The following is a 26123-nucleotide window of genomic DNA, read 5'->3' as shown; positions in this document are numbered from 1 at the left end:
TGATGCCTTCCTCCCATTCTTCTTAACAATAGGTCTGCAAAAGAATCTTTAACACAGAGCAGTGACTTTTCTTTCTCCCTAGCACACTGGCAACACGTCTGATTTGAAGGAAAACTCTCACAAAGAAAGGTGATAGTGTGATAGTGATGAGAAGAAAGAAGGGGATTGGAAAATCAAACACACCTAGCTGGTCCCAACTGCTGTGTCCTCACACTTTGGAGTGAAACCCTAGAGATAATTTCCTTGCTTATTACTACTGTCACGCAGAAACTCGAAAATATTAGGATAAAATGACCAGGCCTCTCATCTGCAGATTGTTTGCATGTGAACGGAGAGCTGCAATGTTCTGCAAATGCTTTGGGTGGGTTGAGTCACTGTTGATGAGGAGCCCCTCAAACATAAATCCAAGTAAGCCATGTGTGCCCTCCTTGAATTTAGATTTCAGAAATACACACCCCAAGGCTCTCTGGGCTGCTGGGCATCACTCCCTCCACGTTCTTTCTCATCATGTTTCTGGCTCCTCTTGTCTCATGCCTCTGCCCTTTGTCTACATTATCTGTCACTCTCTCCTGCCCCTGGACCTGCACTGTCCAGAAGAAACATAATATGAGTCACAAACATAATTTCAACTGTTCTGATAGCCACATGAAAAAGTAAAAAGTAAAGAGTGGAACTGATCTTAATAGATTTTACTTAACCCAAGATATCCAGAATATTATCATTTTAGCAGGTAATCAATATTAAAAATTATTGGTGAAATGTTTTGTCTTCTTTCTTTTCAGCCAAGTTTTCAGAATTCAGCATGCACTTTATACTTAGAACCTGCATTTCAAGCGCTCAAGAGCCACATGTGGCCAGTGGTCACTGTGCTGGGAGGACAGCGCAGATTAGAGCGCAGTCTCGTGAGGTATCGAATTGCCCACTGCCTAGCTCAGCCCTGTATTCTGGACATCTATGCATTCCACGTGGGTTCCAGGAAAAGTAATGATAGAACTGGGTGTTGAAGATTCCATGCTGTAACGAAGTCAGTCAACTTTACTTCCGTCTGCATGGCAGAGTAAAAGATTTGAAAAGAAATCAACCTGCCTCCTAATTGGCCAGATGACGCCCATCCACTGAAGCCCCCAGTCAGAAGCATAACTGAGTAGCCTCTCTTCACTCCCAAAGAGAAAAGGCTTTAACCCACAACCACTCACCACACGCCCATGGGCCTGGATGTGGCAGTGGATATTTCTGAACAGAAGAGAAAAGGGCATCAGCCCATATCCAGCTGCATGATCCTTTAACACAGAAAACAAAGAAGGCCTAAGGGAGGATTTTTAACAGAAAGTAAATATCCCTGAGGACCATCCCCAGAGTGAACTCTTGGGGCTAAGGAATCAAACAAACTGGATTCTGGGGATTTTCCTCTTGACCTGAGAGCAATTATGGTGTGACCTTAGGCAAGTCATTTTGCTCTCAGTGCCTGATAGGAACTGCCTCCGTGGTGAAATGGGGACACCCAAGCAATCAGTGACCTGCAGGGTGAACAGATGTCTCCGGCCAAGTGAAGACCAATGAAGAGTGTGGTTGTTCTCTCAGAGAACCTATGGTTTGCCTTGACCTTTTGTCTAGGGGACAGGGCTCCCTGCTGGAGGAAATGGTGGGGCTGGCGGGTCGCAGCCACCTCCTGGTGGTCTGCAGCCCATGGCCCTTCCTTGAAGCTGGCCAGGCTAGCTGCCTGCCTTTCCCCTCTCCTGCTCAACTGGAGTAGCCACAGTGCCCCATGGTACAGCTGTGGGCAGCACTGCATCCCACCCTCCTGCTTTTTGTGGTCTCCTCCTTTGTGACTGCTACAGCATATGTTTTATTAAAAGGGAAAGAGGAGGGGAGGCAAGAGGTTATGGACATGGGCATGCTCGAGAATCTTAAGAATAAAAATTTCCTGCTCAATGCTAAATGCCTAAGGACTTTGGCATTCTGCTGGTTCCTACTAAACCCCAATGGGGGCATTTGGGTGGGGAAACTGGAAATGGAGGAAAATCAAGCCTCGTAGCAGATTCTGATTCTCAAATATGAGAAGATTTTCTCATGTTCTCTTGAAACTCACCAGATTTTCCCCCAATATTTTCATCCAAAATTTTTGATATAATGTTGATAAGCTGCCTGACCTTGAGTACTATTTTTCTCATAACATATGGATTAGGCTTGAGGGTGGGTGGGAGGCTAGGTGAATTTCAACGTCTAATGAGATGTCCACGGCCCAAGAGTAGCTTCCTCTAGGTGGATACAGGCTTCAAATAATTAACCCAGGTGTACGGTATTTCCAGGATGCAAATGGAGAAGTGACCCAGGGTAAACCCGAAGCCTTAAAATTTCCAGCACTCTCAACTATGCTGCAGTTGGCATCTCTGTCAGCTGGAATCCCTTCACCGTTCCTTCCTCTCCAAGCAAATCCCACCCCATTCCCCATGGTGCAACTCCAATTCTCCCTCCTTGGCATACTGATAGCTTTTGTTATCTGAACAAATCAATCGTGGATTAATTAGGTCGGCCTTGTGAATCTTTTGTATTGAACTGCTGTTGAGACTCTCTATTGTCATTCTTCTTTTCCCCAGAAGTCAACCTCTTTTCCTAACTAGACTATAAGATCATTGAGGGCAAAGGCAAGATCTGCCAAGACTTTTATCCCTCCCAGCCCTTAGGTCAGGGCCAGAGGAAAAGCCCAACGTCACTGCAACCTCCCATTCCTGTAAAGCACAGAACAATTCAATGAAATCTGTTACTAAGATGAAACAATTTCTTAGGAGAAGTTGGTGGAGTCTGGGGTTGGTCCAAGAGTACTGAGCCCCAGACCCCAATCCATGGGACCCCAAGTACAGCAGTTCATCTTTCCAAGGTTCTCTGTCCTCTCTTTTCCAAGAAGGAGGCTAAAACCATTCCGGCTCCACTTCGTAGGGTAATCAATGACAAATGAGACAATAAACTGCGTGAAGATTAATTAGATGAGCTCCCTGAAATGCTCTAAGCCCACTGGAAAAGGATGCCATTATAAAATGTATACAAGGTCTTCTTATTTAAGGGAAAGAGTTGAATCGCCAAAAATGCACTGCACAGTGGGCAAAACAAAACATTAACCAGGAAACCTCGACACTAAGCATCCCAGTCAGCAGAAGGTGCCCACGCAGCTGTCTCAAGTCCCTCCAGATTACCTCTTGTTTGTGAGCTGGGCAGGGATTCTGGAGTGCCTTTCTTATGTGACGCTCCCCGGTGGCCAACCTGTGCCTTGGGAAAGGCGATCAGAAGTGGATGACGCACGGATGTTCTCTGCCCTGAGCAGGGCCAGCCCTGCTCAGTAAACAACCTGTTAGTGGGCCAGAAGGGAACACCCCGAGGATGATCTTCCCCCATCCTTGAGCCTGGCCCAGGGCTGCCTCAAGGATCCCTCCTCCCTCCCAGTCCTGCCTCCCTCTTCCTCTTCCTGGTGCCCCCCCCCCACTGCAGTGCACATCACTCCATCCTGGGAGACAAAGCCAGCCCCAGTTTTTGGAGAGGAAGGAGAAGAAAGAGCCAAGGATGCTTCTGTCTTCTCCAGGGCTGCTGCCCAGCTGTCAAACCCTTTGGATCCAGCCACCCCCCCAGCAGGGAAGACCATGGTCTGACATTGTCTTCCTTTCCCTCAAACATTGCACGGTCTCTGTGCTCTGCACCGACTCAGATCCCATCCCTCCTCACGAGAAGCAAAGCATGCATCCTTCCCCAGAGTAAGCGGCAGCTATGATATTGATAAGATTTCAGGATCATTGTGGCAGCCTTGCTTGGTCATGTCCCCAGGGCTGCAAAGCAACTTACTGTGAGTGACAGGGAACTCCGAAGGGTCCTGCTTTAAACAAATAACACACACACAACGGTGTGAAATCAAGAGGGAAAACACACAAACTCCAGCATCACTTTGCTGTTGCCTGATGTCATCAGACTGCCCCCCCAGGGGATTCTGCAAAATACTTTAGTGGCTTGGTGAATACTGGCATTATACGTGTTCTAGAGAACACGGTCAGAAAGAGGGTCCCTTCCACAAGCACATGTCTGGAGAAGGACGGAGGCAGAAATACTTGACTTATAATAAGCCTTTTATCCTCCTGATTGGTCGACGCTGACATGTCATTATTCCTGCTGAATAAGGCCCAGATTATCCAGCCATAAGCATCGCTTGTTATAATTGCTATCCTTTTAAGAAAACATTTGTTCCTGCTCAGGGCACCCGGCTCCCAGGGCTAGGAAGAGCACACACACAGTTCTTTACAGAGGGGTCTGTTCAATCATGTTAGAGTGCATTAGCTTGATTATTAGTTAATATTTGGCTTAGGTCTATATACCCTGGATAAATATATACCATGCCGAGGGACTGCTGGGGGAGGAGAAAACTCCTCTGGGCTGGAACAACAGCTCCCAAGTTCATGCTCCTACTAGGAAGGAACACTCCAGGGGCCTCGGCAGAGAGTTGCACATGCGTGGTCCTTTGGTCAGCAGCCTGCTTCCTGCATACAGCTGTGAGCACAGGCAGACACACACACACACACACACACACACACACACACACACACACACACACACACACACCCCACAGGCAGCATCGGACTGTGGACCCAGATGATCACAGAACCAGGGAGAGGGATCGCTATAGAATCTCAGCCTGCCCCTCCTCCCCAGTGTCTCCAGCGTGCTGCCAGGCTCAACTCAATCAATGGGGCTCTGCCACCACCCTGGGGAGCCTATTTGCGACCTACAGGGTTCACTCTTCAGAAATTTTTTTCTTGGCTGCATGTGCCTGGGAGAAAGAAGACAGGCCTCTCCAGACACGCCACAGAGCTCTATGAGCATGTGAATATGGCTCTATGGACATGTGAATATGAATGTACCAGGTATCACCCCCTCAGCTCTTGGGGGCCGTTCCCAGACACCTCCAACAGCCTCCAGTTCAGTCCAGCAGCCCCAGAGCGGGCAGAAGTCCTCGTCCTCTTCTGCAATTACTCAGCCCGATTGAATTTTCTGAGGCTAATGGGAGTTGCTCTAACTTTGAGGACTTAAACCAGGCAAAAGCAATATAGGTCAGGCAGAGTGTCCAAGCCAGGCGACACCAGGAGGCAATAACGGGGCGATCTCCCGCTAAACCCCGAAGTCTACTGCTCAGCTCCACGAGACAGAAACTAAGAGGTGGGATCATCCCCTCTGCCTGCCACTGCCAGGCACCTGGGCAAGAGGGTTGCAGGAGCGCGAAACGATCCCCTTCCCAAGGGACACGCCAGAGGACAACGAAAAGAGGAGAGGGAAATCTCGCCCAAACCCTGCACTGTTACCTTGAATCCTTGCAAGAGCCCTCCTTGCAGTATCAGCTGCTCCCCAAACCTCCGCCGACTGGGAGGAGACTCCTAAAACATTCCAGGGTTTTGTGCAACATCTCCAGTGGCAGCCTTCCAAAGTTTTTACTTCATGACTGCTTGTGGCTCCTTCTCATCTGGGGAAACGCGAATGCCTCCCCCTCTGCGTGTGAGAGGGAGCGGAGGTCTCTTTTCAAATTCTCTTGCTCCCCGCTTTGCTGCTGCTGCTGCCGCCGCCGCCGCCGCCGTTAGACCACTTGCCTGCTGCCTTCCTGCTGGGCAGCGAGGGTCCCCGGCACCCAAAGCATGCTTGAAGTGGGGCTTCGGCGCCAGGCCGGGACGCACGCGGGTGGGAGAGGGAAGGAAAGTGCAAAACCCAGATGGGGGAGTCCCCTGTCCCTCCACGGAAAAGACACCCAAGATCTTGCTTTCCTTCCAACTCTAAAGAGACTCACCCGCCCTGTCTCTCTCTCTCTCCCGAAATCAGTGCCTTGCACTTGAGCGAAGACAGTTCCTCCGGCTTCCCGGCTCTCCCGGCTGCCTGCAGACCTGCCCGCGAGCTCGCACCTCTCCCGGCTGCCTGCAGACCTGCCCGCGAGCTCGCACCGTACCGCAGGTGCACGTCCCCGGGCAAGTGTTAACCGGAACCTCCGAGCTCAGCGGAGGCGCTGCCGGAGCAGCCGCGAGCAGCTTCCGAGGCAGGCGGGTTCCATTCCAGGGCTGCAGCCCGGCGCGTCTCTGCTCCGACTCCGCGGTCCGTACCTAAGCAGTGTCACCTGCAGACTCAGACACCAGATGAGTGTCTTAAGATAACAATGCTGCCCGGCCAGCCTCTTTCTTTCTTATGCACGTAGGTTGGCAGCCAATGGGACACAGCGCCACACTCCCCACAGGTGCCCATTGGCTGGGCGGCTTGGCAGGGGGCGGGCTCGGAGTCTCACCGGCTGTCTCCTTTGGTTGGCTGGCAGGCTGGGGTACCCGTTCTGTTAACCCTCCTGGCTTTGCAGCAGGGACTTTTTGGTGTGGATTACGAAGCCTTGGATAAATTCACGGCTGGGGAGTTGGAGGGTGTAAGAAGGCTGACGAACAGGAAGAATCTGGGAGCTAATTACATTTTCTCCTAATCTTCCTGAGTTACAATAATCATTTGTCCCAGAACATTTTGTTTGCTTGCTTAACTAGAACTCCCAGAGATAGGGACCCATTTGAGCCATTTTCCTTCTAATTTGAGGTTTTATTCGGTTGTTTTGTGCATTTTAGCCTCTTGGTCTTGAATTGCTTAATTAGAAATGAGCCCCCAAGTGAGAAATACTTATATCACAGTGCACGCGCGCGCGCACACACAGACACACAGACACACACACACACCCCAGAGATACAAGAGAGAGAGGAAAAAGATAGCAGGAACTCAGTAAGAAGAGAGAGAGACTCTGAACAGCTAAATCAAGAAACGTTCTGTCCCCAAAACCAGGATTGTGAAGACAAAGGCATAGAGGAGAACTTCGGGTTTCTGGGGAGAGATTAAAGGGAAAAAAATGTCCTGCTTCCAAAAAAGGGAATTGTTTTGCCTGTGGTGCTGTCCTTCTGTGTGTCTCTTTTTGCTTCAGTGTGTGTCAGGAAGAGGGACTGTTGATCTCCATTTGGTTTTTAAAGGAAGACTAGAGAAATCAGAACAGGACCAGCCTTGTTTCTGTGAAGCAGGTGCTGTTGCTGAGCCTGTGAATTGAGGGGGGGGGGGAGGAAAGAGTAAGGAAAAACATTCTTAACTTGGGATCAAAGAGTGTGAAATATATTCTTGATGTCCTAATGAAGATGCACAGCTGAACTACGTCCAGCTAACTAACACACTACACTAAATTTGGGCAAGAGTACAGGAGAGTAATAGTTGAAGAAAAATCCAATCAACAGAAGAACTAGAGGCTGGAGCTGGCAAAGGAATTTGGGGAGTTCACACCAAGTTGTATGGTGGAGAAAACATGGAGAGAAGAAATGCACAGAAAGGGAGAGAAGTGTTTTGATTTAGCTTTCTTGAATGGAGAGCAAAATCAAAGATTATTTTGTAAAAACTAGAAAAAAAATAAAAGAAAGCAGAGGTTTAATGAATACCCAAGCAGTATACATCAGGATTAGCTAAAAAGCATTAAGGAACCAGATGTTCTGAATGAATGGGGAAAAATTAGAACTACTTCTCACATACACACTCTTAGCCCCACCCATCCATCACTTTCACCTCCTCTGTGTCTTATTATACAGGTTTGACCTTCCTTCTTCATTCTGTGGGTGTGGAGTTCTAAGCCATGTTAAAAAAAATTAAAGAGGTATCCTATACATTAAAAATTCCACAAGTGTACAGTTTATTGAATTTTTGCCTGTCTATGCATCCATGTAACCACTACCCACATCATTTCCAGCACCCCGGAAACTCGTCTGCCCTTCTCAGTCAAAATCCCCCACTCTCCAGAGACAGCTGCTATTTTGACTTCTATCATCAAAGATTAATGTTACCTGTTCTTGAAGTTCATAAATAGAATCTGAGCACGTACACACTTCTGTGTCTGCTTTCTTTTGCTTATCATTAGGTCTGTGAGATTCATCCATGTCGCTGCATGTTTTTATTGCTGTGCAGTATTCCAGTGCATGACTATAAACCATTTTTCTATTTTCCTATTGATGTACTTTTGGATTTTTTTTTTTGGTCTATTCAAAGTAAACCTGCTATGAATGTTCTTGTATATTTCTCTGAGTGAACACATGCAATCATTTATCCTTGGTATATACCAAGGAGTGTAAATCGCTTAATTTGCTTCTGGCTACCACAAGGAAGACAATCTCACGAAGGAGATTCTGAAGCCTACTTTCTATCTGAAATAATTGAATAAAGGGATAATGGCAAAGGCTATCACTACTGAACACCAACTCAATGCCTGAAATGTGTCTGATCTTTTCCATATATAGTCTTCTCACAACTACTCTACAAAGTATGTATAATTGTTTCTATTTTGCAAATTAAGAATCTCAAATACAAGACATGGTGGTAGGAAGTGGCCCTTGGCCTTGTAAGGTGGAGCATGCGTGTGTGTATAAGTGCTCCATGAGGGGGCGATGAGACAAAGATGTGATAGAAGGACCCACCCCATAGATGAGGCTGGAGATTGGTCTGTGGAGATGAGATGATCTGGAAAACACAGAGCAGTGCTTCCCAGGTGGACAGAGTGGCATGGGAGGACTGGAAATGGGAAATGGGCTTTAATTTGATTGGAGTGTGTTTGTGTGTCGTCAGGGGAGAGGGGATAGATTAGAGATAACAGAGCCTGCTATCTGACAGCATCTTAGTGAGTATAAGTACTTGTACCTACCTGTGGCCTGTGGAGTGGGCAAAGATCATGGACTCCATTTCACTGATGGGGATACTGAAGATAAGAAGGGTCCAATCTCCAGGCGCCTGGGTGGCTCAGTCGGTTAAGAGTCTGACCCTTGACTTCGGCCCAGGTCATGATCTCAGGGTCTTGAGATCAAGCCCTGAGTGGGCCTCTGAGCTGGGTGTGGAACCTGCTTAAGATTCTCTCTCTCTGTCTCCCTCTCCTCCCCCCACTTCCCAAACATGTGTGCTCTCTCGCTCTCTCTCCAAAAAAAAAAAAAAAAAAGGTCCAATCTCAATTTCAAATAAGCAAATTAAGGACTTGACACTTGCATCCAAACCTGTTATCATGTTGCCTATACACAAAGGTAATGATTGAGATGCATACAAATTTCTCCCAGTTCCATTTAAACGTAAACCATCACACATGGTACAGATGCTCTATGTTCTGTGAACTTCAACCTTTCCCCCATCTCTAGGTATTTAATTCCCTAAGAGGAGGCCCTGTGACATTGTATCTGTGTTTACAGGAATCCTGTGCCCTGGCAATACAGGACCTCTTTTTATCTGTATGGTTCTTTTGTCTGATCTTGTAGAGAAAGAGGTCTATAAAGACTTGAGACAACAACTTTCAACTATTTCCAAATCAATATGCATTTTTCTATGCACTTTTCCTTTTAAATGTGAATAAGAAAGCATGTAAAAATGACTATAGATAGGCAAAGAATACTAGATACTGACTTATTAGAAAATCAACCCCAGATGGTTTACTCGGGTTTTCTAGAATGACTCAACAACTTCAGAAAATTAAAAATTTCAAAGTAATTGCAGATTATACGCTACTCAAAAACAGGAGAAAAATATGGTCAGTACCCAAATGTTTACCGAATGAATGACTGTGATCCATAAATTCTGATGTTAATCCATGGGTGCACCTAAATGTACCATAACTGTGCAGTGGAAAGAGCATTAGGCAAATAAGTCTTGTTTAGGTCTTAGATCCACCCCTTCTTAGCATATTGATCTTGGGTAAATCACCTCTTTCACTGGCCTTAATTTCGTCATCTGTAAAATGAGAGATTGGACTTATAGATGATCGGGTAGTCACATGACATTTCTTGCATTCTATGATTAAGTGTGTTTTCCTGTCATCTCTAATCTTTCAAAGATAAACTTTGCATAACTAAGTTTAATACTGTTTTTTTATGCTAGGGAGAGTAGGGAAAAAAGTTTCCTGTGGGCTTTCTCTCCTTCAGTACCTCCTAGGGGAGTAATGAAAATAAGAATGAGTTTTAGGAAGGTCATCAGCTAATAAAACGTTTTTGCAGTGGTTTACAATGCTCCATGGTAATCTGCCTCTGGGTTAGTTCTCAGGTACACCAGATTCAAAAGACAACTTGTAATAAAGCATTTTTTGTTCTCTTTTTCATATTAAACAGGTCTTTCATCCCTTAAATATGGCTCATTTTCTCTATTTCCATCCATCAACTAGAGTAACCTTGTGAAATATATGGCAAAAGTTTTTTTTTTTTCTTTTAAAGGACATACATTCACATATGCTAATAAATTAACACCAGGTACCACAAGAATGAAATTGTTTCTAAAATGGGGGGGGATGTCCTCTGGACACCTGGGTGGCTCAGTTGGTGAAGCGTCTGCCTTTGGCTCAGGTCATGACCCCAGACCTGAGGATCCTGGGTCCTGGGATGGAGTCCCACATCGGGCTCCTTGCTCATCAGGGAATCTGCTTCTTTCTCTGCTCTGCCTGCCGCTCCCCCTGCTTGTGCTCTCTCTCTCTGACAAATAAATAAAATCTTAAAATAAATAAATAAATAAAATAAAATAAAATGGGGGGTCCTCTTTGGAAAGTGTAGTGCATTAAATTCTTAGAGAGTAGGAACTACCTGTATGAGACAACACCTAGCATTTAAATCAGCATTGAATAAACGATGTTGGAAGGGCAAACTTTTAAATAAGTTATTGGTTATCATGGGAGAGAAAGTTCAATAAAACATCAGATTCCAGCACACACAAACCACTTTTTTACTATGGTTTATTGCATATTGTCATCCTTTTGTTAAGGCAACACTGCCCAGCACTAAAGGAAACAAAACTTATATGGGTTATTGTTGCTATCTACTCTGATCTACTTCTGTTGGGGCTGGAACGGACTTGGCCCATACCCAAGGATACTCTTATTCCTTTCCAATTTGTTAGGGGTGCTTAGATACTTCAGGGGTTTTTTTCCCCACATTTTCTTCCAGCTCTGTTATATTTACTGGATTCTCTAAAATTAAAGGCTCAACATTTCTTCCAGCTAGTTTTACTTTTTCTGTTAATTATAGCTTTCCCCACATCATCTTTATATTGGTTACCTTTGATAACATTTGTAACAGAAATGAAACAAAGAGCAGAAACAAGTTGCCAATAAAACTTCTGATCTCCTGCTTCACTGTACACTGTGCACTGGCTTTGTTTTGCTGTTTACATTCACCTCTTGAGCCATCTATATCTACAAGCCAAATATTTCCTCTAAATATTTCTGCAAAGTTAGTGCTGAGTAAAAATATATACATCCATTTTTCTCAGCACCCGTTTCTCCAACACACGTATGCAAAACTAGTGGGTAAAAAAGACAAGAATGGGACCACCTAAGCCACAAAATAATGGGGGGCTCATTTGCATCTAGAGAGCCCCCCCACCTGCTCTCAGGAAGCGCCTTTTAAGGTGTGTGCGCCTGTGTGCCCTCCCCAAGCCATCTGGATGATGATGCGAGAGGGAAGATTTTGCATTGCAAAGACCGATTTTTTAAAAATGCTGTGCAGGTAGTTCCTAGCCAAGAGCGTGCTCGTGCCGGGGGAGGCGAAGGAGGAGAAAGGCGGCAGCACCGGCAGCCTGCTGGGGGCTGACCCGATTCCCTAGAATCCTCAGCTCCCTTCCTCTCTCCTCCGACGTCCTTCCTTCCCTTCTCTCCTCCTTCCCCGCCTTCCTTTCCCCAGCGAAGCAGCTGCGAGGAACAAAGAACGCGGGCGCTCCGGGAAGCAGCGCGCAAGCCCCGCGCACTGCGCGCGGCGTCTGGCTCCTCGGAGCGGGGCTCTCCCGGCTCCACGTCCCTCCGCAGCCTCCCCCGCCTCCCGCGCTCGCTCGCTCCCGCCTGCTCGCCGCCTCCCCCACCTCCGCGGCGCCGGAGGAAGGCGGCTGGGGCTCAAGATGGCTTTAGCCGGGCTCTGCGCCCTGCTCGCCTGCTGCTGGGGGCCGGCGGCGGTGCTGGCTACGGCCGCCGGCGACGTGGACCCATCCAAGGAGCTGGAGTGCAAGCTCAAGAGCATCACGGTGTCGGCGCTGCCCTTCCTGCGCGAGAACGACCTGAGCATCATGCACAGCCCCTCGGCCTCCGAGCCCAAGCTCCTCTTCTCGGTGCGCAACGACTTCCCGGGAGAAATGGTCGTGGTGGACGACCTGGAAAACACGGAGCTGCCCTACTTCGTGCTGGGTGAGTCCCGGGGGAGGTCGAGGCGGCCCGGCGCCCCCACCCCCCCCCCCCAGCCCGCTCCACACACCCACTCGCCGCCGACCTCCCTTCCCCCACTCCTGTCGCCCAGGATCCGCCCCACGCCCAGCCCTCCCTCCACACCCACCTGCCGGCCAGCGCCTCGGTGCCCCCGACTTCTCCCCACATCCGACATGGATGCTGGGCCCTCGACCTCCCAGCCGCCCTGCCCCACAGGAGCAGGTTGCAGGAGGCTCTCTGAAACCTTTCCTGGCCTTGACCTCTCCGCTTTCCTTCAGGAGCACATTGACAGAACACTTGTCTGAGACCGGCTCAACTCCCATAAGCCCTTCTCCCCAGTCCCTGGCCACATGCCCCGTTCTTTGCTTCACACCCCCTGGACACCCACTCCCACAGCATTTCCTGGGGGAGTTGGAAACAGGTATCCCGCCCTCCCCGTGGCAGGCATGTGCAGGCCACATTGTACCGGCTGGATCTCTAGCCCGCACTCTTGGAGAGGGCTCTGTATCTCTCACCAGGTGACTGGCACTTAGTCACAACACTCAAGTTTTCTCTCCTCTTGGTGTCCATCCCACCTTCACACTTACATGCAGCAATGTCCTCAACCAGCCACCTCCACTGCCCAGGTCACATCAAGATGCCTTGGATAAAGAAAGCATCCAACTGTAGTCTGTTCCTGTTGGTATCTTCTTTGTTCCCAACGCTACCTTAGGTAGGCAAAGGCATTCCTGCACACAGAATGGTCTCCCTGGCTAAGAGGCTCCCCTTCCGTTCCTTTTGTTTGTTTACATTTCTCTCTCAGTACCCCTCTACTCATTTTCTTAGGCCACGAAACTCCTTCAGATCCTGGAACCTTCTAATCCACCTCTCTTTTCTCACTGCCAGGCTGCAAAGATACTGTGGTCCTGCTCCAGCCTCTTGCAAAGCAGGACAGGTTCATGTGACTTCGTTAACCAAAATTTCCCTCACTTTTCCCTGTGCAGATGTCTCTCTCTCTCTGCTGTGTGCGCCCACCATGCAATCCATTTCTGTAGTGATGCTGTACATCATCCTTATTTTGCCCATGAGAGAATTCAAAGATAACCCAATTCATAGTTACTCTCTAGATCCAAAAACTGACAAACAATGAAACTGTCCAGGAGGCAAACGTTTCATCTACTTAATGTCCTACCAACTGGAGTTCACTTTGTAGGAACATGGCTTCCTGATGGCCATACATAGGGTAGAGCCACATGTGGAATGTCCTATAACACCTCCCTGGTGCTCTTTATTCACAAGAGATCTCTTCACATTGCAAACATTAAGAAGTGGGTGAGTAAACCCTTACTCTCTGATCCCTACGGAAAAGCGATTTCAAAAATTGCCTGGTCCTTTGAAAAGTTGGTTTGCAATTCCTGGAGTGCGGCTTAGTTGACCCTGTTAAGTCCAGCCTACACACTTGATGGCATTACTTATTTTTGCATTAAAAACATACCAATAACATAATAAAACTGGGGGCTGGCTGGGAATGGGGACACTGTGGATATGTGGCTCATTAAAATGTACAGTTGCTGGGTTATTCAGTGGATGCAAATTTTGCATGGACGTCACGCTGATGTGCAAGTACAATCTGTTCATCATAATATACAAGAAGGAGTTTGGGAATTACATGTTTCTGAAGAGCCTGTTTGGGGCTCTACATGTTGTGTTTACTGTGCATGAGGAAGGCTGTGTGTGGTGCATGAGAAAAAGGGCAATGAGCCTAGCAGGTCTTCAAAATCCCACTTCCTTTTTTGCAGCATCCCAAAGCCGGGGCCTGAAGCCATGATGTGCCTGCTAGGATCCCATGTGCACAGCAAAAGACCAGATGTTAAAGAATGGGGTTTCTGCACCTCTGTGCAAAGCTGCCCACTGCAGCACCCTGCTGGAGTTGCTATGGTAACCTCCTGCAACTTGGCATTTACATACAGGAACAAACACACTCTCACTTCAGGGCCAGATGCATTTCCTAAATGCATTGATTGTGTCCTTGCCACCTCCCCCCTCAATGGGGGCATGTTCAGACCCAGTATTCCCAGGGGGAACAGGGGTCACTATCAGCTTGGGTGGGGAAGCAGAAGTAGGCAGAAAGGGACAGTCCAAGTTCATGGAGGGTAGACTCAAGTGTATATATAGTTGCTCTCCAAGTTAAGTTTTGTGATCGTGGATTCTGTCACTCGTGGTCAGTAGTAAGGGATGTAGTGACTTTGGTTTAGAACTTTCCCTACTCTTATCTCTGGAACTTAGTTTGCTGAAGCCATCCCCAGGAGGAATATGAATCCACCAGTCGTGGGAAGTTATTGACCATTTACTTGCTCAGCACTCATAGGTACTCTTAGGATAGAGAAGTTAGAAAAATTAAAGGCCCCTGCCCTCGGGTTCTCTCTAGTCAGTGGAAACACAGACTGAAATATTTGGAGGAGTTGTAAGTAATAACGCTTGAGTGTGTGATATGGGTGGTAAGGGGTGTAGGAATGCTGAGGAAGGAAGGAACAATTTGCATAGCAAGAATAGACTCCATAGATGACATGGGCTTGACTAGGGCCCTTGACCCAAATCAGGTCCTATGGTTTCCTTTTGTCTCTAGGATCAAGTCCCCTAACTTCAGTGAGGCAAACAGGGGTTTTATCCTTCTGACTACAGCCAACTTCTCCAGCCTCATATCCCTGCAAGCCTGCTGTAGCCTTTCAGGATTCTTTCAAGACATTGCACATACTGTTCCCTCCACCTAGAATGCTCTTTTCCTCTTCTCCACTTGGCAGCCTCCTCCTAAACCCTGCACACCTATCACGTCTCTATGAAGCCTTCCCTCTCCTCCCAAAACAGAGAAGTTTATCCCACTCCTGTGCTCTTTGTGTGGGTTTAAAAAAATCAAAACACAAATGAATGGAATTAAAGATGGATTCGCTTTGGTGTGGCCTAGGTAAGGTGAAGCCATTTGAAATCACGGAACAAAGATAAGCAATCGGTGGTGGTGAGAGTGAGTATGTGATGGCGTGCCGTGCATATGGAGCAGTACAGAGATCGGCCTCGTGGTAGAAGAGCGGTCAGGACGGTGCCTGGCTCTGTAGAGTGGAGCATTGTTCTCTACTTAGAAGCCAGGCAGTGGAGGGCTGACTTGACATAGAAAGCCATGAAACCTGACTCCCAGACCTCAGCCATCAGTCCTGGCAGGTTTGCTTGTAGGATAATCCTGCAGGGTGGTGGAGGGAGTGGTGGTATCTTCTGTCCTCTTAAGTGAGTTTGCAAATTGTGTGTAAGGGCCATATGAGACTTTGAGTTGTGCTTTGTTTGGCTACATGGAGTTTTAAAGTGTTTTGAATTTGAATGTTTTCAGTCAAGGCCTGCCATCTCGAGATTGTCATACTTCCCCTTTCTTTATGGTATTTCCCTGACAACTCTAAGCTGGATAATCTAAACCTGCTTTCAGAAGTGTTGCAAAACACTACAATATCCCAAAGTAATGGCAATGTCTAATTTAAGATATTTAAATTCGTAGATCTGGGGACCAAAAAGAAGAGGCTATAAAAGCAACCACAGGTGTTGTTTTTTGGGCAGGGGGGTCTTAGGGATTGCAATCCAGGAGGCACAGGGTCCATGGAAAAAGAAAATCATCTCAAATTGCAAGCAGAGGGTACAGGTTTATAAAAGCAAAACCCACAAGGTTAGAGAACTTATTCTGAAAGAATTACGATTGGTGCTGACAGAGTTAAACTGGAGACTACAGGATTGGCTATTTAGCTAACAGGTGTTACATTGGATTTCAGTCCAAAGTAGAAGGATATGTTCCAGGAGGTGGTGGAATTGCAATTGACAAGTCACAATTGATGAGATCAAAAGTTCATGGCTGTTCTGGAGAATTGAAACAGAAGTGCATAGGCCCTGCTTCCTCAATGTCCTCCCCACCCTATTTTGAACAGACTCTCTTAGCAATGTTTCACTTTGGAATTTTCCTTTATTAAAAGGCTTTATTCCCCTCTCAGGAGAATATAAAAGGTTTCCTAATTTGCCAATGAAAATTTCATATCTCAACTAAAACTTTGTATCTCAGTTTTCAAAATAGTAGACATTCTTGCTTTAGAGGCGTATTTGATTTTGAGACAATTGGTTAACCTGAAATGTAGCTTCTGCATTGAAGTGTGGTTTCCTGGGCTGTGAACAGAACAGATTTATCAGATTCACTACTATTTGAAAGGGATGCTCCTCTTTCAGACCCAACTCTGGAGCTTGTGCATGTGTAAAACTCAGTGAAGGAAGCTGTTTCTCTTCAGCCGGGGTGTTTAGTTTTAGCTGTCGTGGCTTTTGATTGAAGAAGGTGCTCCTGAAGATAAATCAATCAGCCTGCAGAGATGTAGTGAGTTCCCACATGCAAGGTGGTGTTTAAACCTTCTGGAGCAGTCCAGTGTGATGGTTAAAAGAAAAGGCTTTGAAGACCGATCTAGGGTCAACTCCTTCCTGGCTTTCCACTTATTCCAGCAGTGGAAAAAAGTAGGATCAGAGAGGTTAAATAATTTACTCAGGATCCCATAGCTAATAATTGATGGATCCGTCGCTCGAACTCAGGTCAATGTAGCATTTAAACCTTTCTCGTCATTACTATTTTATGTCTTAAAATTGTTTAAAATCCATTCTTTTTCATGGTTCTATGAAAGAAGCCCTGGCAATGGTTAGAATAGGGAAAGTACACTAACCTAGTTTGTACAGAAGAATCCTTTATGATTTCTATGTAAATACCTTTTGGATATCCTTGCCCATTGAGTGATTTCTCACACAAGGCTTTAATGCAGAAGAGAGTGAACTTCATCAAGAAATATTTGCCTGAGTAGGTGTTCTTACCTAAGCAGAATTGGGGAATTCTTATTTATAGCATCCAGATGTGGATAGCCATGTTCCTTGGTGTGTTATGGCACCCACAGTCATGGTGAACAATGTGGGATACATGTCCAGGGCTCTTCTTAGAAAGACCCCACAGAAATGCAAAGTGGGAGTCCCAGAAGAAGACTCCGCTGTTAAATGGAGCCATCTAGAAGATGCTGTGGTTTTAGCTCCTTGTCCAAGGCCACTGCCTTTTGTATTCAGTGGCCTTGTGCTTAGAATCCACTGTCAGAGCCCAGTGGAGCTGCTTGAACAGCATTTTCTGAATTTTTTAATTGGCTTCTAGTGTAATTAATACTGGGCATAATTTTCTACCTTTCTACAAAAGGTGAGCTTTTGCCTAATACGAAACAGCCCTAAATTTTTTCACAAGTCTCTCTCCATCTCCCCATTTGAGAAGAAACTTTAAAATTTGTTTCTTTTCCTTCCTTTTACTCTCTGCTATGGTGAGCTGCTTAGGTTAACAGTAAACGGTTTTGCATAGAGTGGCAGCCCATCCAAGACACAGAGGATGAGTGGCAGCAATCTTAAAGTAGGGTCTTCTATGCTTACACGACTCATAGTAGCAGAATGCACTAATTTATAGTATTGAGAGGTTTATTATTTACTGTTTGTCTATAGAAATGTAGATTTTTACATCAAAGTCATTTTGAATGCAAGAGTGATGAATTTTACAACACTTCAAATGCTCTTCTAAATATAGTGATAGGTTTGAATTCAAGTCATTGAAGTTTTTGAAGGAAAAATAAAATACAAGCTTAATTTCTTTATTTTTCTTTGTGGAGCAAGGATTGGGGTCTTATTTTATGGAAAATATATATATATATACACACATACATATGTGTTTTATGGAAAATATATATATATATATACACATATATATGTGTGTATGTATATGTGTGTGTGTTTGTGTGTGTGTGTATATATATATATATATATATGTATATGGTTTTTTAGGAATGTAATTAAACCCAAAAGGCTAGTAGTTTCTCAGATTAAGGCCAGTTTATGGGAACAGAACTTGGCATCCTTTCAGCAGGAACATGCTGAGTCTATATTCTCCACTTTTACACCAAGTTCAAATATATGCACACAGATGGCAGAACAAGCTCTATTTTGAGCAAGTTAATCTCTCAGGACAAGTTAAAGCCTATGGTAATTTCTAATGTACCACAATTTGGCATCTATCATCATATTTTTATTATAAATGTGTAATAGTTATTATTTTATTTTTTAATCACATATAATTTAAAACTTTGAGAAAACAAAATGAAGTGCCTCTATCGATTCCTGGGTTTCCAACACAATTTGTACAAATTAAATTGATGCCGGTGGTAATCCAAATTGATGTGAGACTTTTATAAAGCAGTTTGGTATTACACAGTAAAGTTGACAACATGCATGCCTCACAACCCAGTGATTCCCCTTTTAGGGATTTAGTACACAGAAATTTTTATATGCATATTGTTAACCTTAAAAATAGAAGGTATTTTACCAGCAAAAATGGGTTTATTTGGGGAGGGCAGAGAATTGCAGTTGAGGACATACAAACTCTGGCAAAACCATAGGCAAGTCTAACAAACGAAGGAGGGGGATGTTATTTTATAGAGAAGAAGGAAGAAGTTGAGAGAGGTTGTTTTGAATAAAAGTCCATTGGAAAAAAGCAAGAATTCAGGGTGATGATAATTTGTCATCAGTTGAGTTGCAGGGCTAGTTGACTTCTTGTAGAAGATTCAGTGTGCATCTTTTCCTGGGTCCTGTAATTGATCATTCCTTCCTAGGGATGATTCTTCTGTTGGGGTTTGTAACTGACAATTCTCCCTGTGATTGACATTGAATGGTAGGGCTCCCCCTTCTAGCCTCCCTGCTTCACTTTGGTGAGGTTTCCCTTCACTAATTTTTACAATGCATGTGAATATTTGTAGTAGCAGTGTTAGTCATAGCAAAACTTGGAAACAACCCAATGTCCATTAACAGGAAGCTAGAAGTATAGGAGATGTTACAGTCATCCCCTGGAATGTTATCCAGCCATGAGAATCAATGAATTACAGCCACGTATACCAACATGGATACACATCACAATGGTAATGTTAAGTGAAGACAAACAACTAGCTGAAAAATACATACAGCACAGTTTCATTTATATAAAATTCAAAATAACAACACATTGTTTGAGGATATGTAAAGATGTAAATTTTTTATGAAAAGCAAAGAAACAACACAAAATAAAGGATGGGTGTTACCTCTGGTGGAAAGGGAAGATAATGGAAGGGGGAGGGAAGGAAGAGGGGCTTCTGACATTCTGGCTGTATTTCATTTTTGTTTTTCTTCTTTTCTTTTTTTAAATAAATTTAGTTTTTTTATAACAGTTTTAGATTTACAGAAAAATTGCAAAATGTACAGCGTTCTCATACCCCACACCTATTTTCTCCTGTTACTAACATCTTATGTTGGTATGATACATTTATTACAATTAAAGAACCAATATTGATATATTACAATTAACTAAAGTCCATCCTTTATTTAGATTTCCTTAGATGTTACACTGAGTCATCAAGTCTCCTTAGACTCCTCTTGGTTATGGTAGTTTTTCAGCCTTGTTTTTGATGACCTCAACAGTTTATGAGAAGTATTGGTCAGGTATTTTGCAGGATGTCCCCTCAACTGGAATTTGTTTGTTTTCCTCATGATGAGATTGGGGCTCTGAGTTTGGGGGAGGAATGAATTTTCATCACATGTCAAGGGCACATTTGGTCAATATGACTTAGCATTGTTGCTGTTCATCCTGATCACCTGGCTGAGGTAGAATTTGTCAGATTTTCCACCATAAGTTACTCTCTTTTTCCCTTTCCATGCTGTAATCTTTGAAGGAAGTCAGTATGTATAGTCTATACTAAGAAGACAAGGTGTTATGGTCTACCATTTAGAGAGTGGAGTATCCACATAAATTATTTTGAATCATTGTACATGAGACAGTTGTCTCTTATCTCTTATTAATGTATTTATTTAATCATTTATTTATATCATATGGACTCCCAACTACTTATTTTATACTTTGGGTTATAATCCAGTACTACTTTATTGATTTTATTGCTGAAATGGTTCCAGCTTTGGCTAATGGGGAGCTCTTTCAGTTGGCTTCTGTGTCCCTTTGACATACCCTCATCAATGTGGGTGTTTGTTTTGTTTTTGTTTTTTGCACATTTTGTTACTTTCTGTCACTTCCTGCTCCAGCTCATTTTGTATATTGCCTACCCACCATGCCCCCAGAGTTCTAGAATCAGCTCTTTCTCTGATTAGCCCTGATTCTTTTCATTGGAGAATGGTATTAGAAACCCAGATCTAGGCACTGTGCATATTTATTTATACTGGGGTTTTGTTGCTTCTAAGGTCTCTCAGCTGACAGAGCAAGGAAATACATGTGTGTATACGAACTCATAGGTACATCCATATCTATAAATATTTCTATAAGTAGCCATCTGTATCTTATTAAGCTAAGCATGAGTTCATGCTGATGTATCTAGCTCCAATCCATTATCTAATTATTGTGATCTAATTCATTATCTAATCCATGGATCATTCTAACCTCCTTCCTTTGTTCACCCCGTCCAGCAGTGAGAAATCTGGTTCTCACTATCTTCCATACACTTATTTAATTGTTCAATTCCGCTATACATGTATAACGGTATCAGAATTGCTTACCCATACCCCAGTGGGGAAAAACTTGATAATAAGAGTACCGTTCTTACATACAGCATCTTTTGTCTTTAGTCTTAAAAGACCAACCAGTTAGTATTTTGATACAGTTAGTATTTTTGTATCTTTGATACAGTTAGTATTTTGTCTCATTCTGCATTCCATCCTAGGATCACCCAGCCTCCTAAATGATTTTTCTTTTAATTTGCACACATTAAGATTGGCTCTTTGTGTTCAAAAGTTCTGTGGGTTTTTAACAAATGAAATGCAGAGTGTCAAATATCTACAATTATAGAATCATGCAGAATAGTTTTACTGCCCTACAAAATCCCTTGCCCTTCCCCTATTTACCCTTTGCCTCATTACGTCCAGACTCTGGCAACCGTAGATCTCTACCGTGGCCATAGTTCTGCCTTTTTTAGAATGTTATATAATTAGCATCATACAAGTATGTACCCTTTTCAGACTTCGCCTCTTTTCACCTAGCATTATGCATTTAAGATTCATCCATATCTCTTACTTTTTTTTTGTGGCTTGATAGCTCATTCATTTTTATTGCTGAATAATATTCCATTGTATGAGTATACCACAGTTTATCCATTCACCTGTTGAAGAACATTTGGTTTTCTTCCAGTTTTTGGCCATTATGAATAAAAGTGCCATAAATAGTAGCATATGGGTTTTTGTGTACTCTCTTTTTGTTTTGTTTATGTAATTTCAGTGCAGAGGTTTGAGTTAATCATACTCCTCAATACACAATACATTTTATCATAGCCCTATGAAAACCCTCCTCCTTCCAATGGTTCATGTATTTGGCTGTTTGTTTCTCTTTACTCCTCGTTCCCACCTACCCTTCCCCATAGGCAAGCACTCTAATTTCCCTAATGTTTATCTTTTTTAGGGGGTATGTATTCTTGCAAAACATGAATAGTTTTGTGTTCATGTATTTTTAACTTAACTAAATGGTGATACAATACAGCATACTGATTCTTCCTCTTTTCAGTCAGCACTATATTTTTAAGAGCTACTCATGTTACTAGGTACAATAAAGCCCAACACTGTCCAACTGAGCTTTCTGTAATAATGATAATGTTCTACTTCTGCCTTATGCAGTATGGTAGGCCCTAGCCCCATGTGACTCTTCAGCACTTGAAATGCAAATGAAGAGCTGATTTTTTTACTTTAAAAAAAATTTAACTAATTTGCTTTTAAGTAACCTCATGTGGCTGGTGGCTGCCATATTGAATAGTCATATGTCTAACATTTCCATCATTGTTGCAGAAAGGTTTATTGGGTAGTACAGGTGTAGCCCATTGGTTCTGATTGCTGCAGAACTCTCCGTGATCGGTGTCTACCACATTTACCAATCCTTTCAGTGATGGATACCAGGTCACCTCCAGCTCCTCATCACTATAAATAATGCTGCAATTATCATCTTTGTGCGTATTTCCTTGGGGACTGTTGTTAAAATTTCTCTGGGATATAAACAGGAGTGGAATTGTTGCTTCACAAAGATTATCTATATTTATTTTGACTAATACTGTCAAATTGTGCTCAGAATGGCTGTACTAGTCTGCATACTCATCAGTAGTATTTGAAGGTTACTATACCCCAATATCCCCACCAACACTTATCTTTATTCAGTGTTCTCATATTTGTCAGTTTTCTAAGTGTGAAGTGATATCTCATTGTTATTTCATATTTTCAGAAGCACTTTAAATACTAAGGAGATTATCCCTTTGACTGTAATAGGAGTTACAAATAAATTTTCCCCCCAGATTACTATATGTGTCTTGATTTTGCCCATGTTTTTGTGTAGTTGGTTGGTTTTCCAAAAGCTTTGGAACTTTCTGGAAGTTAGTATTTATTTTTGGCTTCCATATCTTAAGTCTCAGTTGGAAAGTTCTTCCTCATTTTAAGATTATAAAAGGATTCATCATTCTCTCTTCTTATAGTCTAATGGTTTCATTCTTTGCATTTAAATATTTGATATATTTTGAATATTCTGACATATTCTGTGAGATATAACCTTATCCAGATGTACTGTAGGAAGTATCAACTTTAGCTCTCCAGATGGTTACTCAGATGTCTCAGTGCCATTTATTAAATAGTTTGTGATTTCCCCTTTGGTTAGAGGTGTCATCTTTATCACATACTGAGTTCTTTAATACATTTAGGTCTATCAGAACTTCTGTTCTAGTGCCATATATATACATATATATATATATGTGTGTGTGTATATATATATATATGTATATATATGTCTCAGTTGGAAAGTTCTTCCTCACTTTAAGATTATAAAAGGATATTTATATATATATATAAATATATATACACATATATACATATATATGTGTGTGTGTGTGTATATATATATATATATTCTTGTGCCTATCCACATTGCTTTAATTATTGAAGCTCTGCTCTATGTTGTAGTATGCTTAAATGTTCGGTAGGGCTCGTCACCGTCTGCTACTGTTCCTTTTCAGAGTTCTCCTAGTCATTTTTTTTCATATAGACTTTCAAAGAAGCTTGTCCAGTTCTTAAAAAAACAAACAAAAAAACAAAAAAGAAACAACGAAACCTAGGTATCTTTGTTTAAAATCTTGTTAAAATTTTTAATTAACTTAGGGAGAATTAAATCCATTTGATGTTGAGTTTTTCTACTTAAGAACTTGGTGTGTTTGTGTTTGTTTAGGCTTCTGGCCTGCCCTTCAGTACAGTTTTAAAGGTTCTTCTTTCTCTTCATAAAGTTTTTGTACATTTCTTGCTGGATTTACTTCTAGGTATTTTGTCTTTCTGTCCTTTTGTAAAAGGAGTATTTTATATGCACATATATAGCATATATATTTTTATATGTATGTACATATGTCCTAAATGATTATAGTTTGTGTATATCAAAGACCTTGATATTCATGTGTTAATTTTCACCTGCCACTACCTTACTAAATTCTTTAGCTCTAGCTGTGTTTCAGTTGGTTTTCTTGGATATTTTAGTTATGCAGACATATCATAGGCAAATATTGATTATTTATATTGTCCCTTCAAATTTTTATTTCTTTGATTTTATTTTCCTGTTTAATTACACTGGTAGTAACTACAGTACAATGTCAGGTAAAAATGTGATAATGTGATTTCTTGTCTTTTCCTGACTTTAATGGAGCAACACTACTGTCTTGCCATTTTGATAATTGCTTTGTGTTCAGATTGATAAACATTATCATGTTAAGGAAGAATTGAGGGGCGCCTGGGTGGCTGAGTCGGTTTGGGCTGTCTGCCTTTGGCTCAGGTCACGATCCTGGGGGCTGGGGATCGAGTCCCACATTGGGATCCCTGCTCAGTGGGGAGCCTGCTTCTCCTTCTCCCTCTGCCATTCACCCGGCTTGTACTCTCTGGCTCTATCTCTTTGTCAAATAAAGAAATAAAATCTTAAAAAACAAAAAAGGAAGAATTGAGTGTTTCTTTCTTTATCTAGAATGACTTTTTAAAAGATTTTATTTATTTATTTATTTATTTATTTATTTATTTATTTATTTGAGAGAGAGAGAGAGAGAGAGCATGTGCACACATACCAACAGGGAGGAGCAAAGGGGGAGGGATAGGGAAGTGGAAAAAATCTCAAGCAGACTTTGTGCCAAGCATGGAGCCCAACATGGGCTCAATCTCCTGACCCCTAGAGCATGACCTGAGCCTAAACCAAGAGGCCAACACTTAACCGATTGAGCCACCCAGGCACCCCATCAAGAATGAATTTCTTAAAATATTAAAATTTTTTAGTGTCTATAATCATGTGATTTTTCTCCTTAGATTTATTAAAAGGATAAATTATATAAATTCTAATATTGAACTCTCCTTGCGTTCCTGAAACAACCCTCACTTGGTATATAGTGAATTATTCCTTTAATGTGTTGCTGGATTCTGTTTGCTAATATTTTATTAAGGATATTTTACATCCATATTCCTAAGTAAAGTTAGCCTCAGATTTTCTTTCTGTGTGTGTGTAATCTTTGGCAGGATTTGTTATCAATTTTACATTTACTTTATAAAGTAAGTTTTAAGTTTTCTTTCTTTGTTTTCTGTAGAGTAATTTATATAGCATTGAAATGATCTACAAAACCTATAGCCATAACCACTGTCCTACACAGTGTGGTAAATGTAATGACTGAGTTAAGAACTAATTAATTACTTTGTTAGTCAATAATGAACTACTAAATAAGATAGGATAATAGGAAATTCTTTCCAGAGAAAATATTCTAAGTTGAGATTAAAGGATGGTGGGATTTAATCTGGTAACCATGAGAGTTCTCAGTTTTTAAGAGAAGTTATGAGCTCCATCAGAAGGGAACAGGAAGTAGGAAGTGTAAAAACCAAAATGGGTGAGCGGAAATGCAGTATAAAAATATTTAAGCACCGTCTTTGGGACCTTTGTCAAAAGTTGACAGCCTTCAGTTAAGGGAGCATGAAACTAAGAATATAAACCATAGAAATATCCAGGGAGACTCTTTCACGGTTGCCAGTTTCTTGGTGGCTTTTGTAACTCTAAATAGTGAGGGGATACTTTCAGTGACTATGCCACACCACATAGCTCCATGAGGCAGCATTCCCAATAAAACTTGTATACATATAGCATCATCTGGAGATGTGCAGTGCAAGTCTGGGCATATCTAGTGACCTTGACTGATGACTTCACATTGTCCTGTTCTCCCTGTATATCTAACTTTCCCCCTAAATTTTGGAAATTAAAATTCACTGATTTTTCCCCATTATAATCTCGTCCTGTGCCTTGATTCTCTTTCCCATGTCCCCTTTCCTATGTTTCCCAGTGTCCTCTGGATGGCTCTTTTCAGCCTAGTAATAATCAGAATATAGTCTGAAAGGGTGCAGCGGCAAAAAGTGGGCTACTTTATTGAGAAGTGTCCTCTGAACACTTTCTCATATGTTCTCTAAGCACATAAGAGGGGTGGCCATTCCCTCTTTTCTTCACTGATGCTTCCATTGCAAGTGTTCTTAGCCTCAGCATCATGAATGGGCTCCCAAGTCCATTAAGTATAAAATTTGTGTGTAAGTGCAATTTCCTGGAAAGAGAGTCCATAGCTTAATCGGATTTTTAAAGGGATACTGTAAGTAGGAAAAAGGTTAATCCTCTGGAACAATGAGACCTTTACAAATAACTTAAGGAAGAAAAATTTATTCTCTCTTAGACAACAGTTCCAAGGTGAGGGGTTCAGTTTGGAAGGGCAGCTCCATTCCACTCACTTCTTCAGAAACCAGCGTCCTTCTCTCTTGCTGCTCTGCTGCTTCCCGCCCC

At 43.0% G+C, this 26123-nt stretch overlaps 2 protein-coding genes across 3 annotated transcripts in view; one reads left to right on the top strand and one right to left on the bottom strand.

Annotated features, from left to right (window-relative positions):
• The window catches only part of BRINP2 (BMP/retinoic acid inducible neural specific 2), a 114089-nt gene extending 107943 nt beyond the window's left edge, over nt 1–6146 (bottom strand). Inside the window, exon 1 of one of the 2 annotated variants that reach the window (XM_025878137.2) lies at nt 5337–6146. The gene's annotated coding sequence lies outside the window, so the exon portion shown is untranslated. The remainder of the gene's footprint in view (nt 1–5336) is intronic. The other variant, XM_073900054.1, reaches the window with a different exon arrangement.
• A 5470-nt stretch (nt 6147–11616) lies between these two features.
• The window catches only part of ASTN1 (astrotactin 1), a 309433-nt gene continuing 294926 nt past the window's right edge, over nt 11617–26123 (top strand). Inside the window, exon 1 of the mRNA XM_025877937.2 lies at nt 11617–12208. Coding sequence (XP_025733722.1) covers nt 11926–12208 — 283 coding nt within the window. The 5' untranslated portion in view covers nt 11617–11925. The remainder of the gene's footprint in view (nt 12209–26123) is intronic.

The sequence above is a fragment of the Callorhinus ursinus genome, unplaced genomic scaffold, assembly GCF_003265705.2.
Source record: "Callorhinus ursinus isolate GAN/ISIS: 27379988/994484 unplaced genomic scaffold, GSC_fseal_2.0 scaffold13, whole genome shotgun sequence".
NCBI classification, from domain to species: Eukaryota; Metazoa; Chordata; class Mammalia; order Carnivora; family Otariidae; genus Callorhinus; species Callorhinus ursinus.
The sequence above is the reverse complement of the archived record's forward strand: the minus strand, read 5'-3'. Positions and strand labels throughout refer to the sequence as shown.